A 23,586-nucleotide genomic window follows, 5' to 3' on the forward strand; every position below is an offset into this window, starting at 1 on the left:
GCGGCTGCCGAGAGGTCGCGTGATTCTGGGGGCGGAGCCGCAGGCGGCGGTCACGTGAGGGGGCGGGGCGGGGTGCGGCCGGTAAACAAGGCCCGGCGCTGCCCGGCTGCCTGCGCCCGGTCTCACAACGGCCCGATGAGCGGCACCGCACCGCACGCGGTCCGTCCCGAGGAACGATATTGCGCTTGAGATCGCCTGGTTTGGCCCTTTTGCGGCAGAGCTGTGGTTGCGAGCACCGTGTTGCCGGCCTGGGCCACGCGCTGAACCAGCAGCCAAAGATCCTTCTTCTTTAGGTTTTTTTTTTATCCCTGTGGTTAAGTAAGGCTGAGGGGAGAAGCCAGGACGTTGGCTTAGGAGAGGATCTCCAGCCGTCCCATGCCACACGGGTTCTTCAGCTCCGTGTTTCAGCCCTCAGCCCAGCGGGGTCCCAGCGTTCCCCATAGGATGAGTTCAGCAGGGATGCACCAACAATCGTTTGCAAGCGTTTGATCCAATTCTACCTGTAAGGAGAGAATTACAGATATTGGAGAAGCCAGGTGTAAGAAAACACAGCTGAGAGCCCCATGCAACAAGTCACAGCCAGTCTTTAACTTCTGCAGCACCAGCTGTGCCCTCTTGCAGCTCTCATTGCTGTAGACATGGCAGCTCCTTTGTGCTGTTCTGGCGATGGGTCATTCTGCTTCTGGATGAGGTGGAGCTGCTTGGTGTGAGCTTTTAATCCGCTTCTGCTGCATGCATTGCAGTTAACGTTTACTGCAGCTTGGGCTGAGGGATGGTATTTTTTCCTGCTATGCAGACGTATTTATTTCTTTTGTCACAGAAGAGAGTTCAAGTTAGAATGAGCTTCAGGAAAGAACTGAGAACAATTAGTTGTGTTATTTTACTGTGACTTAATTACTGTACCGTTAAATATGACATAGACAGCGTGGATGCTACAGGAGAGGTTTGCTGCTAGATTTGAAAGGGAAGACAACACCATTAGAACGGGTGTAATGCACTATAATTAACCTGTTTGTTCTTGCTGAGTTATGCACGTAATCATCTATTCACTTAGGATGCACCAGAGCATGTGACATGTAATAAGAACTCACAGCAATACACAAAATTAAATTGCCTTCAGTTGCAAAGTGAACTCACTGTATATCCCCCGTGTGAGTCAGGGCCAGCACGAGGTTCTGAATCCAGGCCCTCTCTGGTTCTCCTCTTTGTCTGCTGACCCTGAAATATGAAGAAAGAAAAGGGAAAACCAGATTAATAAGAACATAAAATATGACTGAGATTTTGACACAAAGGGTCACCTCAAAGGTCCTTCTAGGCTAAAATGCAGCACTGGCATTGTTTTATTTTCCTAGTATAATCAGCTTGTATAAATCACCTTTTGCTAATGATTTCATTGAAGAGGAGAGGTGATAAGTTTAACAGGAGCCACAAAAAGAGATTTACAGAAGATCACAAGAAGCCACGGTGACAGCTTTCCTGACCATGCTCCAGTCCTGCAGCTATTTGCTCCAAAGGAACTCCTGACATAAAATAAAGTAAAAAGGGGTGAATGAGAGCCCCTCATCAAACACAGCAGTGTCCCCCATCTCTCTTCAGGCATTCTAGCACTGTAATAATAGTAATACAGAGTATCTCAGGGATCAATTTGTATTCAGTGATATAAGTGCTTTGTGAGAGGATAGCTACTTGGGGAGCTAGATTGGCTGATACAGATGATTTTTTGCACAGCCTGCTGAAATGAGGAGATGCAGCCATCCTCCTTCTCCAAAGGACTATGCCCAGTGCTATTTGGATCTCCTCTAGAACCAGCTAGCTGGTGAAGTTGGACTGTACACCTTGTTAGATTGTGTTGTGTCTTTTCTAGGATTTTGTTTCTGTGGTTGACTTGGTTTTATCATCTCTGGTTTAAGAGCAGCCAGTTGTACTTCATGTCAATGGGAAGTCTGTGCTCAAGGTGCTGGCAGAAGCCAGCTCCAGTGTTTCATAGAATAACATCTCAGTCCTTTCAGCAGCTTGTCTTTTTTCCTATTTTATTTAATTCCTGTAACTGTCTTCACATGAAACCCCGAAGCTGCAATGTACATCTTGGTTTTCTGTTACAGTGCTTGTTTTTTTTGTAGTGGGAAACGTAATCCTTCAAATGCCTGTGTTTAAGAGGATGCAAATCAGCTTGCTAGCACAATGCTTTGGGAACGTTTCTTTCATGCAAAATACAGCTAAATAAATAAAGGGAGGGAGAGGGAGAAGGGAGAGGGAGGAGGGAGAGGGAAAAGGGAGAGGGAAAAGGGAGAGGGAAAAGGGAGAGGGAAAAGGGAGAGGGAAAAGGGATCGTTTGCTTCTGGAAACAGCAAGAATTAATTATGTTCAGTAAATGGGTGAAAACAGGCAAAGACTAAAATCTGATTCTTTCTCAACGTGGGTGAAATCTATGCTCCTATCTCCCAGTCTCAGCAAACCCTTTTGCACAGCCTGTCCGGTGCCGTGGGGCAGCGCGGTGCCACGAGCTGTGACTTGTTGCTGTCCCAGCAGGGAGCGCTCGGGCCACCAGCGACACACAGAATTACCTCCACGATGAATCTGAGGTTCCTCTGCACCGCATCTGCTCCGCAGGGGAACACCAGCACCCTGCAGCCGATCCTCTTGCGTGGCAGAGAAGAAGCCACTCGCTCCTGGTGCTGTCACTGCCCTGCGTTACAGCAGGAAAATGGAGCTTGCTGAATCCTGACGTAGTGCAACTGGCTGTAGGAAACAGGGAGATGTGTTTGAAGGCTCACAACACACTGAAAAGTCCAGGACATAAAGGCAGTCCTCTGACAGCTAAGTCTGAGTGCTTGGCAGCTGGCTGCGTGCTTCTGTACATCTGAAGCTACAAACTTAGGAGGTATCTTTGCTGTGCAGGAGGGGTTAACCAATGGCACAAGTAGCACAACGCTGCACAGCGCTGCAGTGGAAATCAGAAAACAAGTGAAATCAAAGAATCACTTCTTCCCCCCTCCAAGCCTATGGAAAGCTCAGCTCTCTCCTTGTTTTCCCCCCAGACAAGAGTTGTGTCTGAGGATTCTCCAAAGAATATCACTGCTCTTCAGCTTCCATCTCACCTGTGCTGGAGAGCCACCAGGTGATGAGGAAAGGCATTTTGCCCTGCTGTGCTTTCTCTTCTCTCACCCACCGTACAGGCAGTTGTTCCACACTTGTAAACCCATTTTCAAACCTTTTTTGAAAGCAAGCGATAGAAGTAATACAAATTCTTATTATTGCTCTTGAGTTGAAGAACTTTTTACAAAGGTGCTTCTTATGTCTTAAGTCTATATCTTATATACAGCTGTATATAAATAAGAGCAGTGCCTGAAATGCATATAGACTGCCTACACACATCTAGGAAAATAAAGGCTGATTAACAAACATCTTTTTCAGTTATTACTGTGAAATTATTATTATTTTTTTCTTGGAAATTGGAGAGAGATCCATCCTGGAATAAAATAATTTTTACACATGTGCTATACAGTTTTGTTGCTGAGACTGAAGTATGTGAGACAGATGGCGTGTCTGTTTGGGAAAGATATGATGCATGGATGAACGTGTGTGAAAAGACAGGTTTCTTAAGGGCTATTTAAATTTTTTTATTATTATTTTTTAAGAAAAAGCATAGAAATGTCTGCTTTGTACATTATTTCCCCATGTCGTGCTCTTTGTCAATATGACAGAAGAGTATTCCTACAGAAAGTGAAATTTAAGGGCGCTGCCTCTAGGGTTTGCAGCTGGGCATTGTGAATTCTCTTCAAGTTTTCAAAGTCCTGGGAAGTTTTGATAAGCAAATACTTTCTGAGCTCTGCTTCTCTATTGGCTGTTTCTTCACCGCCAGATTTTGACACAAATAATCTGATTGAAAAATCAGGGAGGGGAACGGGGGCAAAAAACAGAGAGAAAAAAGGAGAAGTATCTATTTCAGCAGGCTGCAACTAAGTGAAAAAGTGGAAGAAGGAGCCCGGGGAGAAGACTACGTCTCGCTGGGGGCTTGTCTGGGGAGATATCAAGGCAAATCCAGGAAAGCAGAGTACCCTAAACAGGTGATTTATTTATCCTTTTTAACACTTTAAATGTCACTGTCTGGCTTGTTGCTCTGATACGTTTCATACCCTTTGTCTTATTCTTTGCTTCTGTTTGCAAATATGTAACGTAGCTCCCCGCTAAGTCAGTTGTGTTGAGCATTCATTCCTTTGTGATAAAGCTTTACTTATATCAAATGGCCAAACTTTACAAAAGTGACCTACTATATACTTATTTTGCACTCTCACATGCACATATGAAAATGATAATAGAATAAAATACAGAAGATGTGTCAGTGGTCTCAGGTACCTGCATCCCAGCAAGTTCTGTGCAGCAGGAGTTTCCACATGTAGACTTCTGTACTTAAGCAATGAGGATATACTGTATTTTTCCTTTTAATTGCTCTTGTACAGACTTTTAGATTCAGATTTCTGCTGACTTAAATGATTAATTGCGTAAGTTTTGATGCCGATTTTGCTAGGTGAGAACTCAGTCTCTCCTTTTGAGAATTTTTGCTTCCAACCTATAATTTATATCACCTCTCCATCCTTTCTAAGCCCATGCTAATTAGTGTAACAATTTTTAGCATATGGAATTTGGTATTTATAAATATCTAACATTTACCCGGCTGATTCAACGCATTAAGCAGGAAAACAAATTATTTACAAGTCCACAAACTAAATGCATCTACAGAGGGACACAGGATGTGTTAGACTGTGCCACGTAAGTCTATAAATGGAAGCTTAAGGCAGTTTGCTAAAACCAGTGGCATTCCCAACATCACTAGGAGCAAAGGAGTTTTCTGAAGGACAAATACTGCAATTATATTATTAGCATTTTGTCTAGATAATAAAGATCTCCATGGATTCCCCATCTACATCTTTGACAAAATGGTCACTGTAATTTTCAGGCTCTGGCATAATGCCATCTGCCCATTCTTACTGCAGGAATGGAAAGCGTTCTGTGCATTTTTCCCCATTCAAAAAGCCACATTCAAATTATTTGCCTCAAGTACAATGAATTTTACAAGCCTGGCTTGATCTCAGTGTAAAGAACTGGAATTCTGAAGTATTTTATATTTTAAGAGTCAGAAGTCCACAAAACTTTTTATTTTACTTGGGCTCTTAAAAATATCGCACACGGGTTATGTTTAGTGCTTTTTTCTTCAAAAATATAGTCTTTCAGTAAATACACTGTTCTTCATAGATTAATTTTGCCAGGAAAAAGAAAAACACAAACCAATATTAAGGTTTAAAATAAATTAAGCAGTAGGAAGGAAATAAGCCTGTTTCAGGCTAAAACTTTATATTCTCATCAATTTACATAAAGCCACGCATCAATTTTAAGTTAAAAATTAAGTATTCCTTCTGAGTACCATGGGAGAAAGGGCTTTGCAGCTACAGTTTACATTGTAAATTTGAAAATGGGAAACCTGAATTTAGAAAGATTTCGAGGAAAATGAGTCAGCTTCAGAATGGAACTTACATTGCACGTTGGGTTCCTGATTCAGGATGGCACAATCCTGCAAGTTCTTGCCCCCAAAATACAGTAATTTGGGGTTAATTGTGTCCCTGAAGGAACTGCTGACAGAACAGACCCATAACCTCATATAGGGAAGAGAGAATACCAATTTCTTCTAAAATATACCAAAGGAGCCAATCCTGTGGTTTTGGGGACTGTGAGTTGCTGTGTGCTGAGGTGGGAAATTGGGGCTTCAAGAGGAACATGAGCCCTTACAATTTAGGATTAGGATACAAATTAGGATCTTGAACCCAACCCATCCACGTGCACCTCGGGAAGACGCTCCTGCCCAAGCAATGAACTCTGCCATGCAGTTATGAGAAGGGACAGAAACCATCGCCACTGGGGCTGGCAAGAACAGGCTCCATAAAAGACAAGTCCAGCTTTTAGCAAAAGGTCAAAGCTAAATTCTGTTGGAAGCTTCAGTGATGGTTCAAGCCATAGCAGGCCCTGCTGTCCGCAGCACTGCATTCCCTGTGAGGTGCAGTTAGCTGTCTGTAGCAGCTCAACACTTGCTGCTAATAATCTTGAATTTCAGAGAGAGAGAGTATTTTTTCCTCTAACAATCTGTGCTCCCAGCTTTCCTCTAAGTTGGCTGTGTGAATCACAAAGACAGTCCAATGCAGTCGTTAATTAACTATGCTCGGGCTCCCAGTTCCTGTTTTCTCTGCAAAATGGGGGTGGGGGAAGGTAACTTCCTTTTGCAACGTTCAGTAGTGCATTAAAGAGTGTGTTGCTCAGTACAGGCCCTTATCAGCAGCCAAGATACTGGCCTAAATTTTTGCATATGCTGGGGCAAATACATCCAGAAAAACCCTCGTGATTCTTAGGCAGCAACTTTCAACAGCCACCTGAAAAGATGGGCTGGAATCAGTACCTTCGTATACTTAGTGCATGGATACTACAGTAAAACACAGCAAGGCTGTTTTTGCCACCCACCTGCAGTCATCCAACTTATCTGTGAGTGCCTCCGGATGTTCCAGCTGGTGGGCAGGGAGAGCAGCTCTTCCAGGAGCACTGAGCACACGCTTTCACTTTGTCCTTCACCTGCTGCCAGAGCCTCTTCCTCCACTGTGTGGGAAGCCCAGGAAAATTAACTGGTTCATTCAGGCAGACAACGCATACCAGCAAGCTTTAGACATCTGAATACTCTCTATTGTAGATGGCACGGTCCTGCCCACTATGGGAAAATCCCTTTGACATGAGTGGAAATCCCATGTAGAAAGGGCTTGTGGCAGGAGTTTAATTTGGGGCACGTCTGTGTTGTCAAGTGCAGCTCCAGGCACATACATCCCACCCGGGGCTGAGCAAGGGTACTGAGACCCTCCCAGCTGAGCTAAGCATTTCCATAGGATGTGAGGCACATGGCCAGGCAGAGCACTGCTGCAATGGTCGTGGCCATCCCAGAGCACTTCTGTGCTATTGAGCTGAATGCTTCTGCATGCAGGTCAGGCCAATACACTTCATGATACTTAAAGGAACCTCACTGGAGAGTTACAGAAATGTAAATACAGCAATGTATTTCAGCATGCCTTCTCCTGTGTGCATACTTATGGTTCCTTCTCAGTACTATTTTGTTCTCTTACTAAAATTAAATTAACACATCCACTCTTGGCTTGTTTTCTCATATTCATCTCAAGTCACATGTACATTTCTCGGAAGAAGATAAAAACAGGTGAGTCATTTCAGAAGAAAAAAATGGCTAAAGTCATACATGAAAGCGGGAATCCTGGACCAGAATTAAAAAGACAGTTGGAGCTGTAATGGGATTTCTAGCAGCACTGGGGCTGGTGAGCACCTGACTCCTACAGACAGCAGTGGGCTTCACAACCTACCTGACCACAGCAGACTTTGCTGCATGAGTGCCCTTATATGTGTAAATGTAGGCAAAGCTGCCATCATAAATCTGGTGTAAATCTGTCCCTTGGACCTTTAAATGAAACACCACTGGGCTATGAGGTAAGCACACACACTTCTGAACCCTAGAGAGGAGCCAGAGAAGAGCTTTTCCATCCCTGGCTGTTTCCAAGAGCTCACACTGCTCTGTCCTAACTTATGCAGACACTTCACATCATTACTACTCAACAGGAACAAACTGTGTTCTTTTTCAGTAAATAAGTACTCCGCGCTTCAACTGCTCCTGAGAAAAAGAACCCAAGCAATAACATAATGCCCATCGGTTGAGAGCCAGGACTTACTGCTGACTTTCCATATGAAATATAGCAAGATTTGCTTTTAGTGCTGCTATCTTGAACAATTACTAGGGAAAATGCAAATACATATGCAAATAATGCACCAGCTGATATTGCCATACGCAGGATTGAGCCTGTTGTCACACTGTCTGCACGAGAACAGTTGTTGGCCATGGAGAGCGGGCACAGGGTGGGCTGGGCTCTGGGTAGCAAAGATAACAGATGCATTGCAAGAGAACTTTGTATGATTAAATTTCAGCACTTTATGTTTGTTCCTAACCCATCATTTCAACGGTCTGTGATATCTGAGTCGGGTCCAAAAGGTAACCTCTCTTTGCTCAGCCTCTGCTTGACTTTGTCAGCCAGAACAGAGAATGATGTCAAGGAGATTCTGAGTTCTGGTGTATCCCTGCCACATGAACACTTTTGGTCTGTAACAACTTAAGCACAGCTCTGTGTTTTCTCCAGACTTAAGGCCCATCGAGCACCTAAAGCCAAGCAACCACTCCCATCCCTTCAGCTGGGTGGGGGACCCTTTGTGGTGGGCTATCTGTTACCCCAGCAGAAGAGCTTTAATTCTCACCTCTGCTGGATGCAAAGCTGATGTGCTGTGGGAGCAAGGAGAAATAACCCCACAAACTGCAGGGATTTACATGCTGTTATTCCATGCTTCTGCCCAGGCAGTGAATGGAAAATGCCACGTTCCTTTTTGGTGAAGAGCAAAAAGGCTCATACCTATCATCAGCACCGCTTTGTGGAAGATGATCTGCCTATGTTCACATGGGATCCACTCACCTCTGCTTTCACTGGTGAGTCAGTACATCTACCAGGCACGTAAGAATACGCTGAGGCAAATAAATAATTGAGTAAGCAAGCTAAGGGAGCTGGATGAATGAGCTAAAGCATTACTGAGGTCTCCCATGCAGGGATGGCAGTCTGAGGACAAACTGGTCCCTCTGTGTGCACCCTCTTTCTGTTGGCTAAATCCACATTGTCATGCTGGAAATGAATTTAGATCCTTCCTTTGTTTCCTGTTGGGCTGCTGCTATTATAACTCCAGCAGAGTGAGAATCCCTTACTCTGGCAAGCTGTGGGCAGATGCAAGCACTGGAAGCCCTGAGTAAGCACAGGGTTCCTGATGGCCACTACTCTACCTGTGTGGGAATTAGACAGAATTCTGCCTTTTGTTTTTTGTTCTTGCTCCAGTTGTTGACTCCCACCTCCATTCACCGTATCTTCTCTACCTCAGTGTTACCACCTCCTCCTGATGACTTGCAAGGAAGGTTACAACTAGAATGAGAAAATAGTGAAATCCAAACACTGACTGAAAGAAATCCTGTGCACTGCAGAGGAAAGACCAGCTACTGTATGCCAGATTAACACAAACCAATGCTGCTTCTGCCTATGCCTGCTGCCATCTCTGCTCCTGGTCATGCTCTCCCACAGCCATCCATGCAATAGCAGGGCTGGGACAATTATCTCCTTCCTTCAGGCACCATTCAAATTTTCATTATTCAAATCTAGGATCAACTTACCCTTTGTTCTAGCCCTGGCTGTGGAACTAGAGTCCAGCCCTATGATATGCTTGATAGAAGAATGGAGGCAACTTTCCAGTGTCAGTTCCTCACATCATCCCTTGGCCAATTGCAGTGCACAAGATGGTTTGGATGACACGTGGATGCTCTCCTTCAGCAGCCCAGTGCTGTCTGCAGCAGAAATGAGGCACATGTATTAGACTTCTGTTTTAGATTTGTACTATAAACCATCTAACAAGCACTGGTTGGTCTCTTAAAGGGCTGGGACGGGGATGGAGAAATGTGAGTGGGCAGAAGGACACAAGGCTCTCTGGCAACCTTTGCAGCTGTACAAGCAGTTACCTCCCCTCTCAGCTTCCTTACTTGATTGTCTACTGAACTCTCTGATGGGAGAGATGGGGAAGTTAATAAATTAGTGATTGTTAGTTACCCTCATAAATGAAAATGGTTTTAAATAAGGAAATTATTCTACAGAAACGTGGCAGCCTAGGGTTAATTTGCTGTAGCTATATGTTGCATCAAGTGCCATATCATATCCTGCCCCTCTCTAACTTGCATATCTCATTCTGCTTAGAATTTCCCTTTGCCAGCAATAGACAGACCTTGACTGCCATGCTGATTGGGCCACTCTGCAACAACTCAGGGAACTGAGTGGGTGATTTGTGTGTCCAAGCATGAGTTCACATGCTTAGTGCACTGACTGTTCTCTTACTGGCTAGCATAAACTAACTGTGACACTACTGTGGTTACAGCTGCAGGAGACAGAGACAAGACACCAGAGGATGGCAAGAAACGGGACCTGGAATGGGTGGTTCCAAAACAAGAAAAGGATTCTTTTCAACCAAAGGAAGAAAGTGTCCCTGTCCCGTACCTGAGCAGGATGCTGCCAGGACCTTCAGCTCAAGGTCTGCTAACCAAAGCCAGAATTGCAGAAGAAGTCAGGGCTTTGTAAGCTTAGGGGGCCCCTGTGACTGGGTCCAGATTTTCAGTAAATAGCTGCTCTTATTTTGACACCAATGGTCAAACTTGCCCCAAGCAGAGCTCATTAAGACCTTCCTGTATTTCCCTTTATGATTCTGGTTTCGATCAGCATCTCCCTGAAGCATATGGTTATGATTCCCAGCAAGCAAGCCTCCAAATCTCAGCAACTAATGTAACTATGATATGGGTGTCCCCACAATACTTGTTCAAGAAAATAATCCTTTAGCATCCCCTCTCCATTAACATTTCCTCAGATTGAAATCAAAGTCCTAAATCAAACATCATACGGGCACCAGGACTTGACTTAGCTTGGGGGTAACTTGGTATTGGTATGACACTCACTTTCTCCCTCTCCTTTACAAACTCAGACATGACCATCTCAGGTCTGCAAGTCAAAGACTGCACTGGCCCAACGAGCACGCCTACCTTCTACAAAACTAGCTTTTCATGGGATGCTTTCCAACTGCCATACAGCTACAGACAGATGTCTTCCACCATGCAATCAGCCCTCCTGGAGCACCCGGTCAGCCTGTATGGAAGCCATCTCCTGCCAAGCGCTGAGCCCCCTCTGGATTACAGCATGCGGTACTCCTCGGACATGGAGACCTACCACTGTGTGAAGTGCAACAAGGTGTGTGGCTGAGAACCTCAGCCATGAGCTGGGGCTGGAGTGAGCTAAGAATGGTACAGTTTACACAGCCTGAGAGAGGGAAAAATCAAATGAAGAGTAAGAATTGTAAACAGAGGTGAAAACAAATCTGCCTCCTGGAAAAATCAATGGCATTTTGTTTTTCAGGTGTTCTCCACTCCCCATGGCCTGGAGGTCCACGTACGAAGGTCTCACAGCGGGACCCGGCCTTTCGCTTGTGAAGTATGTGGCAAAACCTTCGGACATGCTGTAAGCTTGGAGCAGCACACCAACATTCACTCCCAGGTGTGTAGCATGCTTCCTGAGAGCTGCCCACCAACATTCACTCCCAGGTCTGTAGCATGCTTCCTGAGAGCTGCCCTCCAGAGCCCAGTGGTGCTTGGACTTTTGTGATGATGGAGGTTCCTAGATTACACACGCAATGGCTTTCCTGCAGCACCCAGCCACAGAAGCTATGAAGACCACAGATCATAGTTCTCACCTTTCCACTCTCAGACTGTCCTTGGGAAAGTCCTGCATGGGGAGGACTGTTGCTACTAGTTCTCCTGTGCCTCACCTTCTCTTAAAGGGTGCAGGACAAGATGCCAACTATTTCCCTAAACCCTCCTTTCATCCTCCTTGTATTAGCACGTCAGCCATGAGCTGAGGAGATTTGCTCATCATATCTACCACACTCTTCAAGCTGTCACATGTTCTGCAGCCACTGATTGACACCTCATGATTTTCTTTCCCTACCAGGAAAGAAGTTTTGAGTGCAAGATGTGTGGGAAGACATTCAAGCGCTCCTCCACCCTCTCCACACATCTGCTGATCCATTCCGACACACGGCCCTATCCCTGCCAATACTGCGGCAAGCGCTTCCACCAGAAGTCAGATATGAAGAAACACACTTACATCCACACTGGTGAGAAACAAAATATTCCCGTGGAATAAATACAAACTGGAGTCCCTCATGTCTACACACACACATACACACACACACAGTCCAGCTTCTCTGTGACTGGAAACTAAGTCATTCTTTTCTATGTGGTAAGATAGCAAAAAGTCTGAGCATCCCTGAGATGCACCTCATCTTTTGTGTAATGAGGAGCCACTCATTGTCCAGCCTCTGGTCCATAGCATGCTCACCCCCAGCCCTGGATGCAGACAGGGTCTGGGACCAAGATGGGGGGGAGGGCTGCCTCTGGTTTTAATCCCCCTCTGCTCCTGAAGGAGAGCACAGACATTGGCAGGCATATTTTTTTCTCTTTTGAGATCTTTCTTACCATCTTCTTTGCTCTGCAGGAGAGAAGCCCCACAAATGCCAGGTATGTGGCAAAGCCTTCAGCCAGAGCTCCAACCTCATCACCCACAGCCGCAAGCACACCGGCTTCAAGCCCTTCAGCTGTGAGCTCTGTGCCAAGGGCTTCCAACGTAAGGTGGACTTACGGAGGCACCGGGAGACCCAACACAGTCTCAAGTGAGGGATAGCTCCAGGTCTCTGCTGGAGGTCCCACTGCCAGTGCATGCTTCATGGAAGACAGCCCTCCCTAGCATTTCCATCCAGCACGGGGACTCTCATTTCATTCAGCTCACATAGCTTCCTGCACTTTTCTGGGAAGTGACAATGCCATGTCATTGGCTTTGGTGTTCTTGCAACCCCAGAGCCTTACACACCCCAGTACGTGACAAAGAAACTTGTGGGAGCTCTCACTTCTTGGTTACAGCAGGTATCAGGCCAGATCTGGTATCACCTGCTCAAGTGTAAATGCAGGGGAATTCCTCCAGGGTCACAATTACTCTGGATTTACACCACGTGCAGAATTCAGTCCATCAGACCGACCTGACCAGCAGTGAGGTGGGAACACCTGGACTAGTGGCAGCCACAATCTGTGCCAAGCTGCTGCTGTAACTATGTTCTGCTTTGATGGTTAGGAAGATAAGGATAGGGCATGCAAATAGACTGCGTTCAGTGAGTTGTTTTTAACCTGGACAGGGCTTCTGCAGAGACTTGCCCAGGTCATAAATTCCAGCAACAGACACCTAAAGTCATTTTCTTTCAGTGGAGCATTTACTGTGATCAAGTGACAAATTAACCGTGTCCTATTTTTAGCTTGGAGTAGGAGGAAAATATTGGGAAAAAAAATAGCTCCTATCCCTAACTAATAGCAAGGGTCTCTGCATGCATTCCACATCCACACCCTCCAGCAAAGATCCCTAAGCAAGTGACAATCAGATGAACTCCAGGGAAAGCCATGCCACAGCACTGGGGATAAGTTAATGAGCTCTGTATCTCAGTACCCTGTGAGACAGACTGGCTCTCAGAATCCAGGCTGGGATGTTCCCCAGTGTTGCACTATGTGCTGGATTTATTGGCTTAAATCTGTCCTGGACAGCTCTGTGTCACTGCATGGTCAGGAATGACCATGGATGTAGATGTCAAGGGCCAGAGAAATATGATTTCCTTCCACTCTTACAGGAGGAAGTGGTCTAACCCATATACACTGGCATGATATGAGTACTTCACAAATATTACACAAACATAGCAGTGGTATTTCCTCCTTCTTGCAGGTCTAGAGGTTGAAGCAAAGCACTGGAAGAAGTAAATAGCTGGCTCTCCTCTAAGCTCTGCTGTGTTCTCAGTACATAACCTTTGGCAAGTCACTGCACGGATCTGACTTCTATTTCTCCACACCTCTTGGTGATGAGGAATAATTCGTTCAGGCTTGTAAAGTCCCTTGAGTTTTTGAGAGGAAGGACAAAGTATTATTATAGCATTAAAAAGACAAGTGCTTGCTGTTGAGTGGGGCACTGCAGCAGGGCACAGACCACTCCATGACTACATCCCTGAACACATGGCATCGTATGCTGACTCCTATGGGAAGCAGCCTGCAGAAGGGGCTGTGGCATTCACCATCTCACTCCAAATGCTTATTAAGGAAGGCTGCCCCCACGGGCAAAGAAGCAGCAGTCTAAGCCCAAAATTCATTTACTGCCCAGAGAAAAGAGTTCTGATCCTGTCCTCAGTTACACTGCTGTAAATCCAAAGCCATTCTCCTTACTAAGATTTAAAACATACTTGCCCCTGTTCTTTGCTTAAGCTGTTACTCATTAATACACAGCCTGGCAACTCAAAACAGAGTCTGTACTCCTGGCTTGTCCTTGCACACTGTAAATATGTATTTATACTTATTCTAATGTATATTTTTATTGCAATACACCAGACAGCGACAACATGTACAGGCCTGCTGGGATTTAACTGATAAACCTGTTACTTCTCAGTAGCTCTGAACACATGGTGCTTTGTGTTAAAAACATTCATCTCAAGAAAGTCTTGTGCTCAGCTCTGGAGGTGCCAGCAGTGGGAGCAGAAGGGGAAAGGAGTGGGGTGTCAGCACAGCATTGCTGCCCTGTTAAAGCTGAGCTGTTCTGTATTTTACCATGCCAGAACCTGGTCAGGGTATGGGCTCCCAGGAAGGAAGCAATGCCCAGGCCCTATCTGTGACACCAGACACATATGCATGAATTTCAGATAAGGTAAAACCATTTTAGCTTATTAAAATTGCTGCCAAAAATGCAAACTGTGTTTATTATTTCCCTCGTCCTCCTCAAATCTGCAAACAGAGATATACAAAGAGCATCTGAACGGCTCTGTAGCTAACACCCTCCAGCCCCAAAACAACAGGCACACCAGCACCCAGTCCACGTCCTGGGGGACAGCAGGTGCTTCTGACTCACGAGAAGCTCCTCAGTTTTGAGGGAAATGCTGGTATACATTGATCAGCACCATAGCAAGACTGCCAGCAAAACCACTCAAATCCAAAGCAGCCAGCTAGGTTTAAGCCTGCAGAACAAGGTCTAACTGTATCCAGAGATACAGATCAGACAGCCTCTGATTTCTGTGCGACAGAGAAGTCACAGCCTTGAATAGGTGGCTGGGATCCTCTCCCTCCTAGCAAAGAGAGGATCACCCAAGAATTTTCATTTATTTCCTCTAGACATTGGGAAGTAAAGCTTTCACCATTCTTCATTGTTCCTGAGCCTAAAGATCGCCAAGGAGCAGTCACACCAGAGCAGGCAGAGCCAGCCTCACCCATCTACTTGATGGGAACCAAACCCTTCCCCAGGAGATGGAAAGGCAGTGAGTAAAGAAATGCTGGGTGAGCATGGGCAGCATGCTGTGCTGCAACAGGACGGGGTGGGCAGACTAGCCCACTCTCATCAGCTCTGTGAGCATATCTGCACAAACACAGGTTGTGGAAGGAGGCCAGCTGGCAAAGATGCTTGCAAGACAGAAAAACAAGAGTCAGAAGGTGGCTTGAGAAGGAAGAAGGAATTAGCTTGCAGAGTTTTGCACTAAAGCAATTAAAATATATATATATTTCTTCCTAAAGAGCCTCTTCGACTCAGGCCACCAGATAACACTAGCTTATGCTTAAAGGAGCAATGGATGTCAACAGCCCAGAGGAAAACCAAGCATGGATCCTCAGCTCCTCAGATCAAGAGAGATGTCCTTTGAGCAAGAAGCTGGAGGGACCCTCACCTTGGGTTTTTACTGCCTGCTGTTCTTTGCAAAAAGAAATGCTGTAACAGTTCCAATCTGCCCAGCAGTGAGAGATCAGGAAGATCCTAGATAGGATAGATAGGATTCCTAGATAGGAAGATCTGGAGGAACAGCCCCAGCAAAGTCAGCGTGACAAACACAGCAGTGTAACCTCACAGCCTGCTTGCAACGGACCTCCCAAAGCAGGAGCATGGAGCAGGGGCTGCTCTGGCCTGCTGTTCAGTGTTTGGCACCCCATTTCCAGATTGAAAGGAAAGCCCCATACTCTGGGGCTGGCAGCTGCACTCTGCACCATTCCCCAGGCTTCCACCCATGCTACTGGAAGCTCTGAAAATTGTAGAATCATAGTATCATTAAGACTGGAAAAGATGTCTAGCATCATCACGTCCAACTCCAAGTCATCCCCACCATGCTCTCTGACCACATCCCTCAGTGCCACATCTCCATGGTTCAGGAACACCTCCAGGGATGGTGACTCCACCACCTCCCTGGGCATAAAAGAGAGAGTAAAGAAGCAGGTCTGGTCCTACCCAAGTGCTTCAAACCCAACATGATCCTCACTACTGAACTCACACAACAGGCACTCAAGGATGCTCAGCACCTGTCAGGATCAGGCAGTTGGTGCCACCAACTCCAAACACACCTGGTCTTGTTCTCCAATAATGCAAATTCTCCCCAGTTCTGACTGTTCTGAAAGTAACCCCTTTCCCACCATCTCCCCTCGCATCTGAAACATTCTGGTCAGTCAATCAAGGAAATAGATAACAAAAAGCAAAATCTCAACTAATCTTTGTGGCTGAAGAAAGAGCCGATTGTTTTTGCCTCTCCCTGAGCCCCACCATAAACCCTGCACTTCCCCAGGCCTCTTCACACCTTCATTCCTTTATTGCCAGGGAAAGAAAATCCTCAGTCTTTGGGCTGTTTTGTTTAGCAAATGAGGGACATGCAAAGCAATCCTGTTGAGCAGAGGTGAGCCTCTGTCTTCCAGACAGCCTTCAGGTATCGAGAGGAGCAGCCCAGAAATGTTGTGATCGAGGGTAGATTTAAGTCTGGACACAGGGTGCATCTTTTCCTAATGAAGACAGCCACAGGACACCTGCAGGAAGAGAAGGTGCACTCCTAGTTAGCATGGCATTATTCTGGAGCTTATCTTCAGATTGTATTAACTGACAGAGAAGGCAAAACTGAAGTTCTCACATGTGTTGGCAAAGGTTAGAGAAGGTCTGAGTAGAAATGAGAGAAAGGATGGGGAAGAATTTGGATCCAGACAAGTATGGGTTGCATTGGATAAAAAAATTATTTGCTGAGTCCAGTTGTTTCCCATCCTAGACCACACAAGAGCGTTTTCTGTGAAAGGTTAAAAGCAGAGTCCTTGCAGCAGGCCATTCCCCCAGTGCTGCACAGCCTGTCATAGGCAAAGGGGATGCAGCTGTACTCCCAGCTGCCAGTAGTTTTGTGCTGCTGACTGTAACAGCAACACATGTGGAAACCTGGAAGCATGACACAGTCTCTCAGTAACAGCTGCATAAGCATGTTTCCTTGCATGGGACAAACATTCCTGCCTGCCATTAAAAGGGCCTGGCCACAGATAGGGAAATACTACATAAACTTTTTTTTTATTTTTTAAATCAATTATTCTGCTTACAAAGCAGAGATGTTTTCCCATTTTTGCCCTGGAGCAACACGTCCACATGGGAAGCACCAAACCGCTACACCAACCATCCCAGGACAGCTCAATCAGTCAGTTCTTCTGTGGTAGATGAGACCTAAGAAAATGCAGACCTGTGCAGCAATTACAGAACCAGCACATTTCAGCTAACAGTCACCATGGACACACACTGATCCTATGCTCACAACCCTGACCTGAGGTGCCAGATCTGCCACATCTTTTGCATTGACCTTGGGCAAGACAATAGTTCTGGATTTGTGAAATTGGTTCAGAACCCTATGCATAGAAAGGTGCTCATAGAAAACTTCAGCCCATCTGCAAAAGGAGGATAATTCCACTTCTCCCTTCTATTTCACTTGTTTCCCCCCCCAACGGTAAAATAATCAGACACAGGACTGCCCCTCCTTATCTCCTACTAACAGTGCCTTGCACAATGAAACCTTGATCTCAGCTTGAACCTACTTAGTGCTACTGTGATCCTAATAATGAATGATAGAAACTTACTTCAGCAAAGCAAACCAATTCTGTTAGTGGCTTAGAAAGAAATCCTCCAAGCACAACAAGAACACCAAATTTAAAACTTAAACTTCACGTAAAGCAGAGAAACGAAGCAAGTGGAAAGACAAAGGATAAATCAGACAGGTAGCATTTTCATCAGTGAATAATACTTCAAGGAGAGAGAGAGACAGAGCTGGATACTGATACTACAGACATCCTACTTGACCCTCCTCATTCTGAGGATGCTGCCTAAAATACAGGCATTTCCAATCTGGCCCTTGGGCTGATTTTGACCTGGTGGCCCAAGGGTGATCATCATTCACCTCACCAGACAGCAAGGCAGGCAGAGAGCAAAGAGTTCCCAGAAATGGGGAAATCTGAGGCCAGGGAGGAGCTGAGCATGCACCGGGCTCAGCTTTAGCCTGATAAGTTTATCAGGCACTGCCGGCTGCTAACTGTCAGCCAGCAAAATGGGCCTGTTAGGGAGGAGGAACAGCTCCCGGGGTCAGATAGAATAGCCCCAGCCTTATCGGAGTGCCTAAGCCAAAGCGGGAACTGGAGAGTGAGCACTTTCCAACCACTTCATCTGAAGAGCAGACAGATTGGCAGGAAGGGCCTGTCAGCCCGCTGCTCCTAGCCACGAGCCCTGTCCATGCAAATAACACCGGTAAGTGCAGTAGGAAAGTTGCAAATTTGGACATAGAAGCCTGAGGGAAGGTGCAGGGGAAAGCTTTCCTAGGAACGTTGCCCAGAGGGGAGAGTCAGACTCAGAAGTTTGGATACTTACTGCACAAGCTGATCCTTCAGACAGGCTGCCATCAAACCTTGGGCTTGGAGCTTGAGCTCCAGCAGCTCAGGCTAACGCTAAGGCACCAAATTTCAGTGTACAAAACATGGTTTTGTTTTCCCTTTAAGAAAACAAACAAGTAAATAGAAGAAAAACCTTCTCATCCCCTTCTGAGCAGCAAAAGCATGCTCAGAACTTTCACACTTAGCTTTAGCGCAGCAGTACCCAAATCTATACAGCAGATTCTCCCATGTTTGGATGAACTCCCCTGGACAAGCACAGCCTGTGCAAACTCCCTTTCTGCACACCTCAGTCATGACAGAGGGTAAAAGAATTGTTGCACAGCACATTTCCTGCTTGGTTTCCTTGCTGAGGATGTGCCATGCAGGATAGAAATAGTGTAAGACCATCAGCTTAGACACACTGCATTCCTACAGCCCCTCTAACCGTATTGTTACCATGTCACTGCTCATAGTAGTGGACTGCATGCAGAGCATTGGGCTCTCCTTCAGGTCTTTCGGTTGAAAAAGGGGACTCAGGTCCTGTGTGGATCAGGAAATTTTGCTGAGAGATGGCTCAAGTAAAAGCCCTGAGCCTGTCCCAGAAGAACATGCTACCTGCCTACAAGTGAGTACTTTGTATATCATAGAGGGCTGCAGACAGCAGCACTGTAGGACAAGATATCTTCTACATGAGCTAGACACTCAAAGGCTCCCTTTATGGCAAGTAACACACACACACACACACACACACACACACACACACACACACACACACACACCCCCACCCCCACCATGATCCAGCTCCTCCTAAAGTATGCATCTAAAATAGGACAGAAGTTCTGTCCTTAATGCACCTTGTTCTCCCACTGATCAGAAAGGGAACCTAGTACATGCAGATATCTGAAGTTACGTGGGATGAGTCACACTCTTGTGGTTTCTGCACTGCTCTCAGGCCATGTTTCTCTCAGCTGATTCTGTTCCAGTCTGTAGTCTACTGCTCTCCAGGCAGAGAGGTTGTTCACGGCCATTTAATTCCTCGGTGCATCAAGGGTTCTTAACCAAGTCCTAAGTACAACATCCACATTTAGCAGTGGCCAATGCACTTCTGAGGTTCAAGGCTTTCTCATCAAGGCTTATGAGTTAAAAACAAAATCAAAAAACCCACCTATTGTTGATTCTACTTTCTCTTTGAGGAATTTTAAAGCAATGGGACTTTATCTTACATCCTAGGCTCTTCTATATTAAGAACTTTGGTGGGATTTTTAGCAGTGGTCAAGACTGCTGGTTTCTTCTCTTTATATAATAGAAGTTATCTCTTGCTTCAGCTGGGGAAAGGGAAGTCAGATGATGATGCATTCCTGTTCTTTCAAAGACACCATCCTGAGGGCATGGACATGGTGAACCACTGTGTCACTCACACATCCCTGCCACAGTGCCTTATTTAGATCCAGCCTGTAGTGACTTGTCTGTAAATCAATTGGCTCAGTGGACACCTAGGTGTGAGCATCTAGAAACTGCAAGTCCATTTTTTAATACTGAGGCATCACGGAGAGTGATGAACACGAGACTCAAACAAAAAAAGACTTTTCTCCTGTCTTTGCTGCTGTCAGCTGATCCAAGCCAGTCACTATCCTTCTCTCTGTCTCAGGATTCCCAACCACAAAATGAGGATAACCACACAGACATACTCTGAGATCAACAGATAAGAGCAAGGTAGAATTGCTGCACATGTGTTGGAATGGGACCTGGCATTATGAAAAAAAATCCCACTGAAATTGCACAGAGCATTAAAGCAAGGCCCATGCATTGTGATCTTCCTACCCCATATGAATTTTCCACTTATAAATATTCCCCCCGACAACAGTCAGCAAGGATTAAGCCTTCGTCTGCAAGCTTTCTCACAGCATCATTATAAATTTTCAGGAGATGCAACAAAAAAAATTGTAGCTATCAGAATCTATAGTTCATTTTGCATCCCAAAAATAAGTCATTGGCATTAGCTCCCCAGCCCCACTTCCTCAGTTCCCAAGTCCCCAGCAATCTTAGCCCCGAAGGGAATGTGACTCAGACCCTTCAACTGAAGGGCTGTCATCTGCAAACCCTGATGGCTGAATGTGACCACGGCTTTATCGTGGCCCACCAGCTGCACGTACAACCCTTGCCTCCTCCCCAATGATTCAGCAAATCTTCTCTGAGGAGAAAAACAAGCATACAAATGAACAAATCACAAAGTCAGATTACAAAGATGAGCGGGGAAAAGCTGCAGCTCAAAGAAGGGAGATAAAAGCTGGTGAAATCGCATGGCATAAGGGCTGAAATGCCTGATAGACTTTTTATGGAGCGTAGCAATAAAAATATAAAACATAGTTGTCTTCTGGGGTCCTTACCCCTTAAAATATTGCTAAATGAGAATACAGCATGAAAGGAAATGAAGCACATTCCGCCCTCCGTGATCTGGGCATTGCACAGGGCTGATATGGAGTCTTTGTGGCATCACTGAGAGCTAAAGAATCCATCCTGTTTTACATTGAAATTAAGTTCTACCAGGCAAACTACTTTCAAAAAGAGTTTCTGTTCACCACAACCTACATTTTCAATGGCTCAGAAGCCTGTTGTCAAACACTTAACAGCTAGAGATCGGTCAGAAAATGTAGTGCTTCCCTGAATGGCATTCAGCAGAGATACTCCAGTCAGAGCCCGCCGTTCCAGAAATGCCATGAAATTCTAACAAAAACAGAAGTGTTTGCAATTCACAGAGCACTCACGTCACATTTATGGAACATCTCAACCTAGTGGGCCCTCCAGTATTTGTGAGGCAGAGATGCACCCCCCCACTAGATTAAATGCAACAATAACAGAAAACATAGAGAAGAAGGATGCGTACATATTTCAATACTGAACTTTAAGTAAGGAGGACTGACATTCACACCAATGTGAAATTACAGTTCATAAAGCCTACTGAAGCCACTTATTATGTCTTCAAAAAGACATCAATCAGAGCAGATGCGTGTTGCTTCAGGGGGCTGCTCCATAGCGCACCAGGGCAACAGTTGACAAGGCAAGAGTAAAGCAAAACCTTCAAGAAAGCAACCATGAAGTACTGAGCTGCCTCATACCCACTCATCTGCCAACCCCTCCCCAGGGCTTAAACAGACCTGTGATAGTAGAAAAGAAAAGAAAAGAAAGCACTCCTTGCCCCTTGCCCCTTTCCTATGGGCTCCTAAAGGGAACAGGATTTCAGTTTAGGTACTTACAGAGCAGTAGCAGGGAGGCTGAAACTAAATGATCATTACGGCCCTTTTCAACCCAGGCCATTCTATGATTGTATGAATTAACTGCACCTGAATTATGCACAATTGAAGTCACATCTGTCTCCTTTTAAAGCATTTCCCTTTGCAGTTATGCCACCTGCTCTCACAGGTCTGGAGGCTTTCCTCTCAAGTCTAATGACAATCAGCTGTATTACTTAAAGCTCGAGTGTCAGAGCCAAGAGATGAAGACATTTGTTAAGCCTGACGTTTGCAGGGAGAGCCTTGAAAATGTAGTGCCACTGCACCCTACAGGCTGAAAATACAGAGTCAATCATTCTTTATATATACACACACACACATATATATATATATCACAGTATCCAAATGAGGCTCATCACTGTTGAGAGGGAGGCTGGATCAGGACTCTTGCACATTTAGGGCTGGCAGTTCTGCTTCTGCCCCATACCTCAATGAACAATTCTATTGCCTACACTGCTGGGACGAGCAGGAAAACCAGCAGCTGTAACACAAATACACACACACTACCAAACCCCTGGCTAGAGCTGTCCCATACTGCTGTGTATGGGGTACCTGATGATGGGAAGCACTATGAGAAACAAGAAAGTTTGCCTTTCTAGGGCCAGGACCCTCTCAGCCCCAACCAGAGGAGGGGACAGTGCAGGGGGTGACCCTGCAGCAGGAGCTCCTACCCAGGCTGCTGAGTCTCAGCAAGATCAATGTGAGATTTTGGAGTGATGCCACTGCCATGGGCTGGAGCTGTGTGGAGGCTATGAGAAGTCAGTGCCATATGTTCCTCTGACCACATTCACTGGATCTGTTCCCTCCAGGCCCATGGTCACTTATGCCTGAAGAACAGTCTGTGAGGTCTCCCACAAGAAACAGCTTTTGTTTTTCTCACTGCAGTCTTTTATTAGCATTTAGTGGAAAAAAAAAAAAAATCTTAAAAACTGCATTTCCATCTTACATTGTCCCTGTCCTCTTCTGAACTTCAGGAGTTACAGTGGAGCAACAAAACAGCAGCGTGCAGCCTTTTGTGTGACAAATCCATCTCGTATAAATCAGCAATCAATTGCCTGGGGGGTTTCTCTCTGGTAGTACAGGGTAACTCTTTCATCAGACAACTAGAGGTAGTTTGGCCATTTTGATGGTGTTGTTTTTTTTAACTGGAATTTCCCTTCCTTGGTGGTATCACAAAAGTCTTTAAGTTACAGGTTACAAGTACGTGATTCCAAAATCCACGAGGATCTGAGACCGAAGTAAAGCCCACTGCTCATACAGCTTGATTCTTGCTCATCAGTCATCTGGAAAACAAACTTCATTTTTGCATGTTCCCATGAAATCCACATGCCTGTGTGTGCCATAGGCAGAAAGCAAACCCAGTCCTCTGCCCCAGCAACGCCATCTTTGTGAACTTTGATGATGAAGAAGTCCCAAGCAAACCACTGGATGCTGTTGTACAGACCTGGAAGAAAGTGTGCACCAATCCTGTGGATAGGAAGGTGGAGGAAAAGCTGAGAAAAGTACGTGCCACGTTCCTGAGCTGAGCTGGGCACTCAGCCCTGGTGTGCTGTGCAGAAGAAGACTGCATGCAGCCCTTTTCTTTGACTTCCCAGAAGACGGCTGCAGTCCTACTTGCTGGCTCCTCCGTAGGTTTTGTGATTGTGAAGTTCTGTGTATAATACTGTTAGTGTGGTGTGGCCTGTTGAATTACACCAGGATTCCAAATCCAGGCCATTGTGTTCGATTTTCTTTCACTATCTGAGTTTTGTCAGATTGAGATATTTCCTTACACGTGGGTGGCCTTCGTCCCATAGGAGCAACACCTGCAGGGCTCCCACACTGTGACACCAGCCTGCCTCAGCCAAGGTTTAGCCTTGGCCTATTTATGTA

General features: G+C 45.7%; 1 protein-coding gene and 1 long non-coding RNA gene across 3 annotated transcripts; one reads left to right on the forward strand and one right to left on the reverse strand.

Annotated features, from left to right (window-relative positions):
• Window positions 1-14: 14 nt before the first annotated feature.
• On the reverse strand, window positions 15-23,585 carry LOC116217292. Of its 2 annotated transcripts, XR_004161667.1 has the most exons (6): window positions 21,679-23,585; window positions 16,342-16,564; window positions 9,296-9,466; window positions 6,508-6,639; window positions 2,565-2,739; window positions 15-1,218 (listed from the first exon to the last, which is right to left on the reverse strand). It is a non-coding gene; the product is annotated as an uncharacterized LOC116217292 (long non-coding RNA). The 2 variants fall into 2 exon arrangements; XR_004161668.1 differs by lacking the exon at window positions 16,342-16,564.
• GFI1B (growth factor independent 1B transcriptional repressor) lies at window positions 3,730-14,530 on the forward strand. The gene is made up of 7 exons (XM_003211289.4): window positions 3,730-4,067; window positions 8,441-8,569; window positions 10,048-10,200; window positions 10,645-10,907; window positions 11,073-11,210; window positions 11,664-11,829; window positions 12,210-14,530. The coding sequence occupies exons 2-7, from the start codon at window positions 8,455-8,457 to the stop codon at window positions 12,386-12,388; spliced, it is 1,014 nt and encodes a 337-aa protein (XP_003211337.1). The 5' UTR covers window positions 3,730-4,067; window positions 8,441-8,454; the 3' UTR covers window positions 12,389-14,530.
• Window position 23,586: the final 1 nt, after the last annotated feature.

The sequence above is a fragment of the Meleagris gallopavo genome, chromosome 19, assembly GCF_000146605.3.
Source record: "Meleagris gallopavo isolate NT-WF06-2002-E0010 breed Aviagen turkey brand Nicholas breeding stock chromosome 19, Turkey_5.1, whole genome shotgun sequence".
Taxonomy (NCBI): Eukaryota; Metazoa; Chordata; class Aves; order Galliformes; family Phasianidae; genus Meleagris; species Meleagris gallopavo.

Coding starts and splice junctions, on each gene's coding strand:
- GFI1B (XM_003211289.4), top strand. CDS start 8,455: ATGCCACGTTCCTTTTTGGTGAAGAGCAAAAAGGCTCATACCTATCAT. Junction 10,908..11,072: donor ACTGTGTGAAGTGCAACAAG/GTGTGTGGCTGA, acceptor TTTGTTTTTCAG/GTGTTCTCCACTCCCCATGG. Junction 11,830..12,209: donor ACACACTTACATCCACACTG/GTGAGAAACAAA, acceptor TTTGCTCTGCAG/GAGAGAAGCCCCACAAATGC.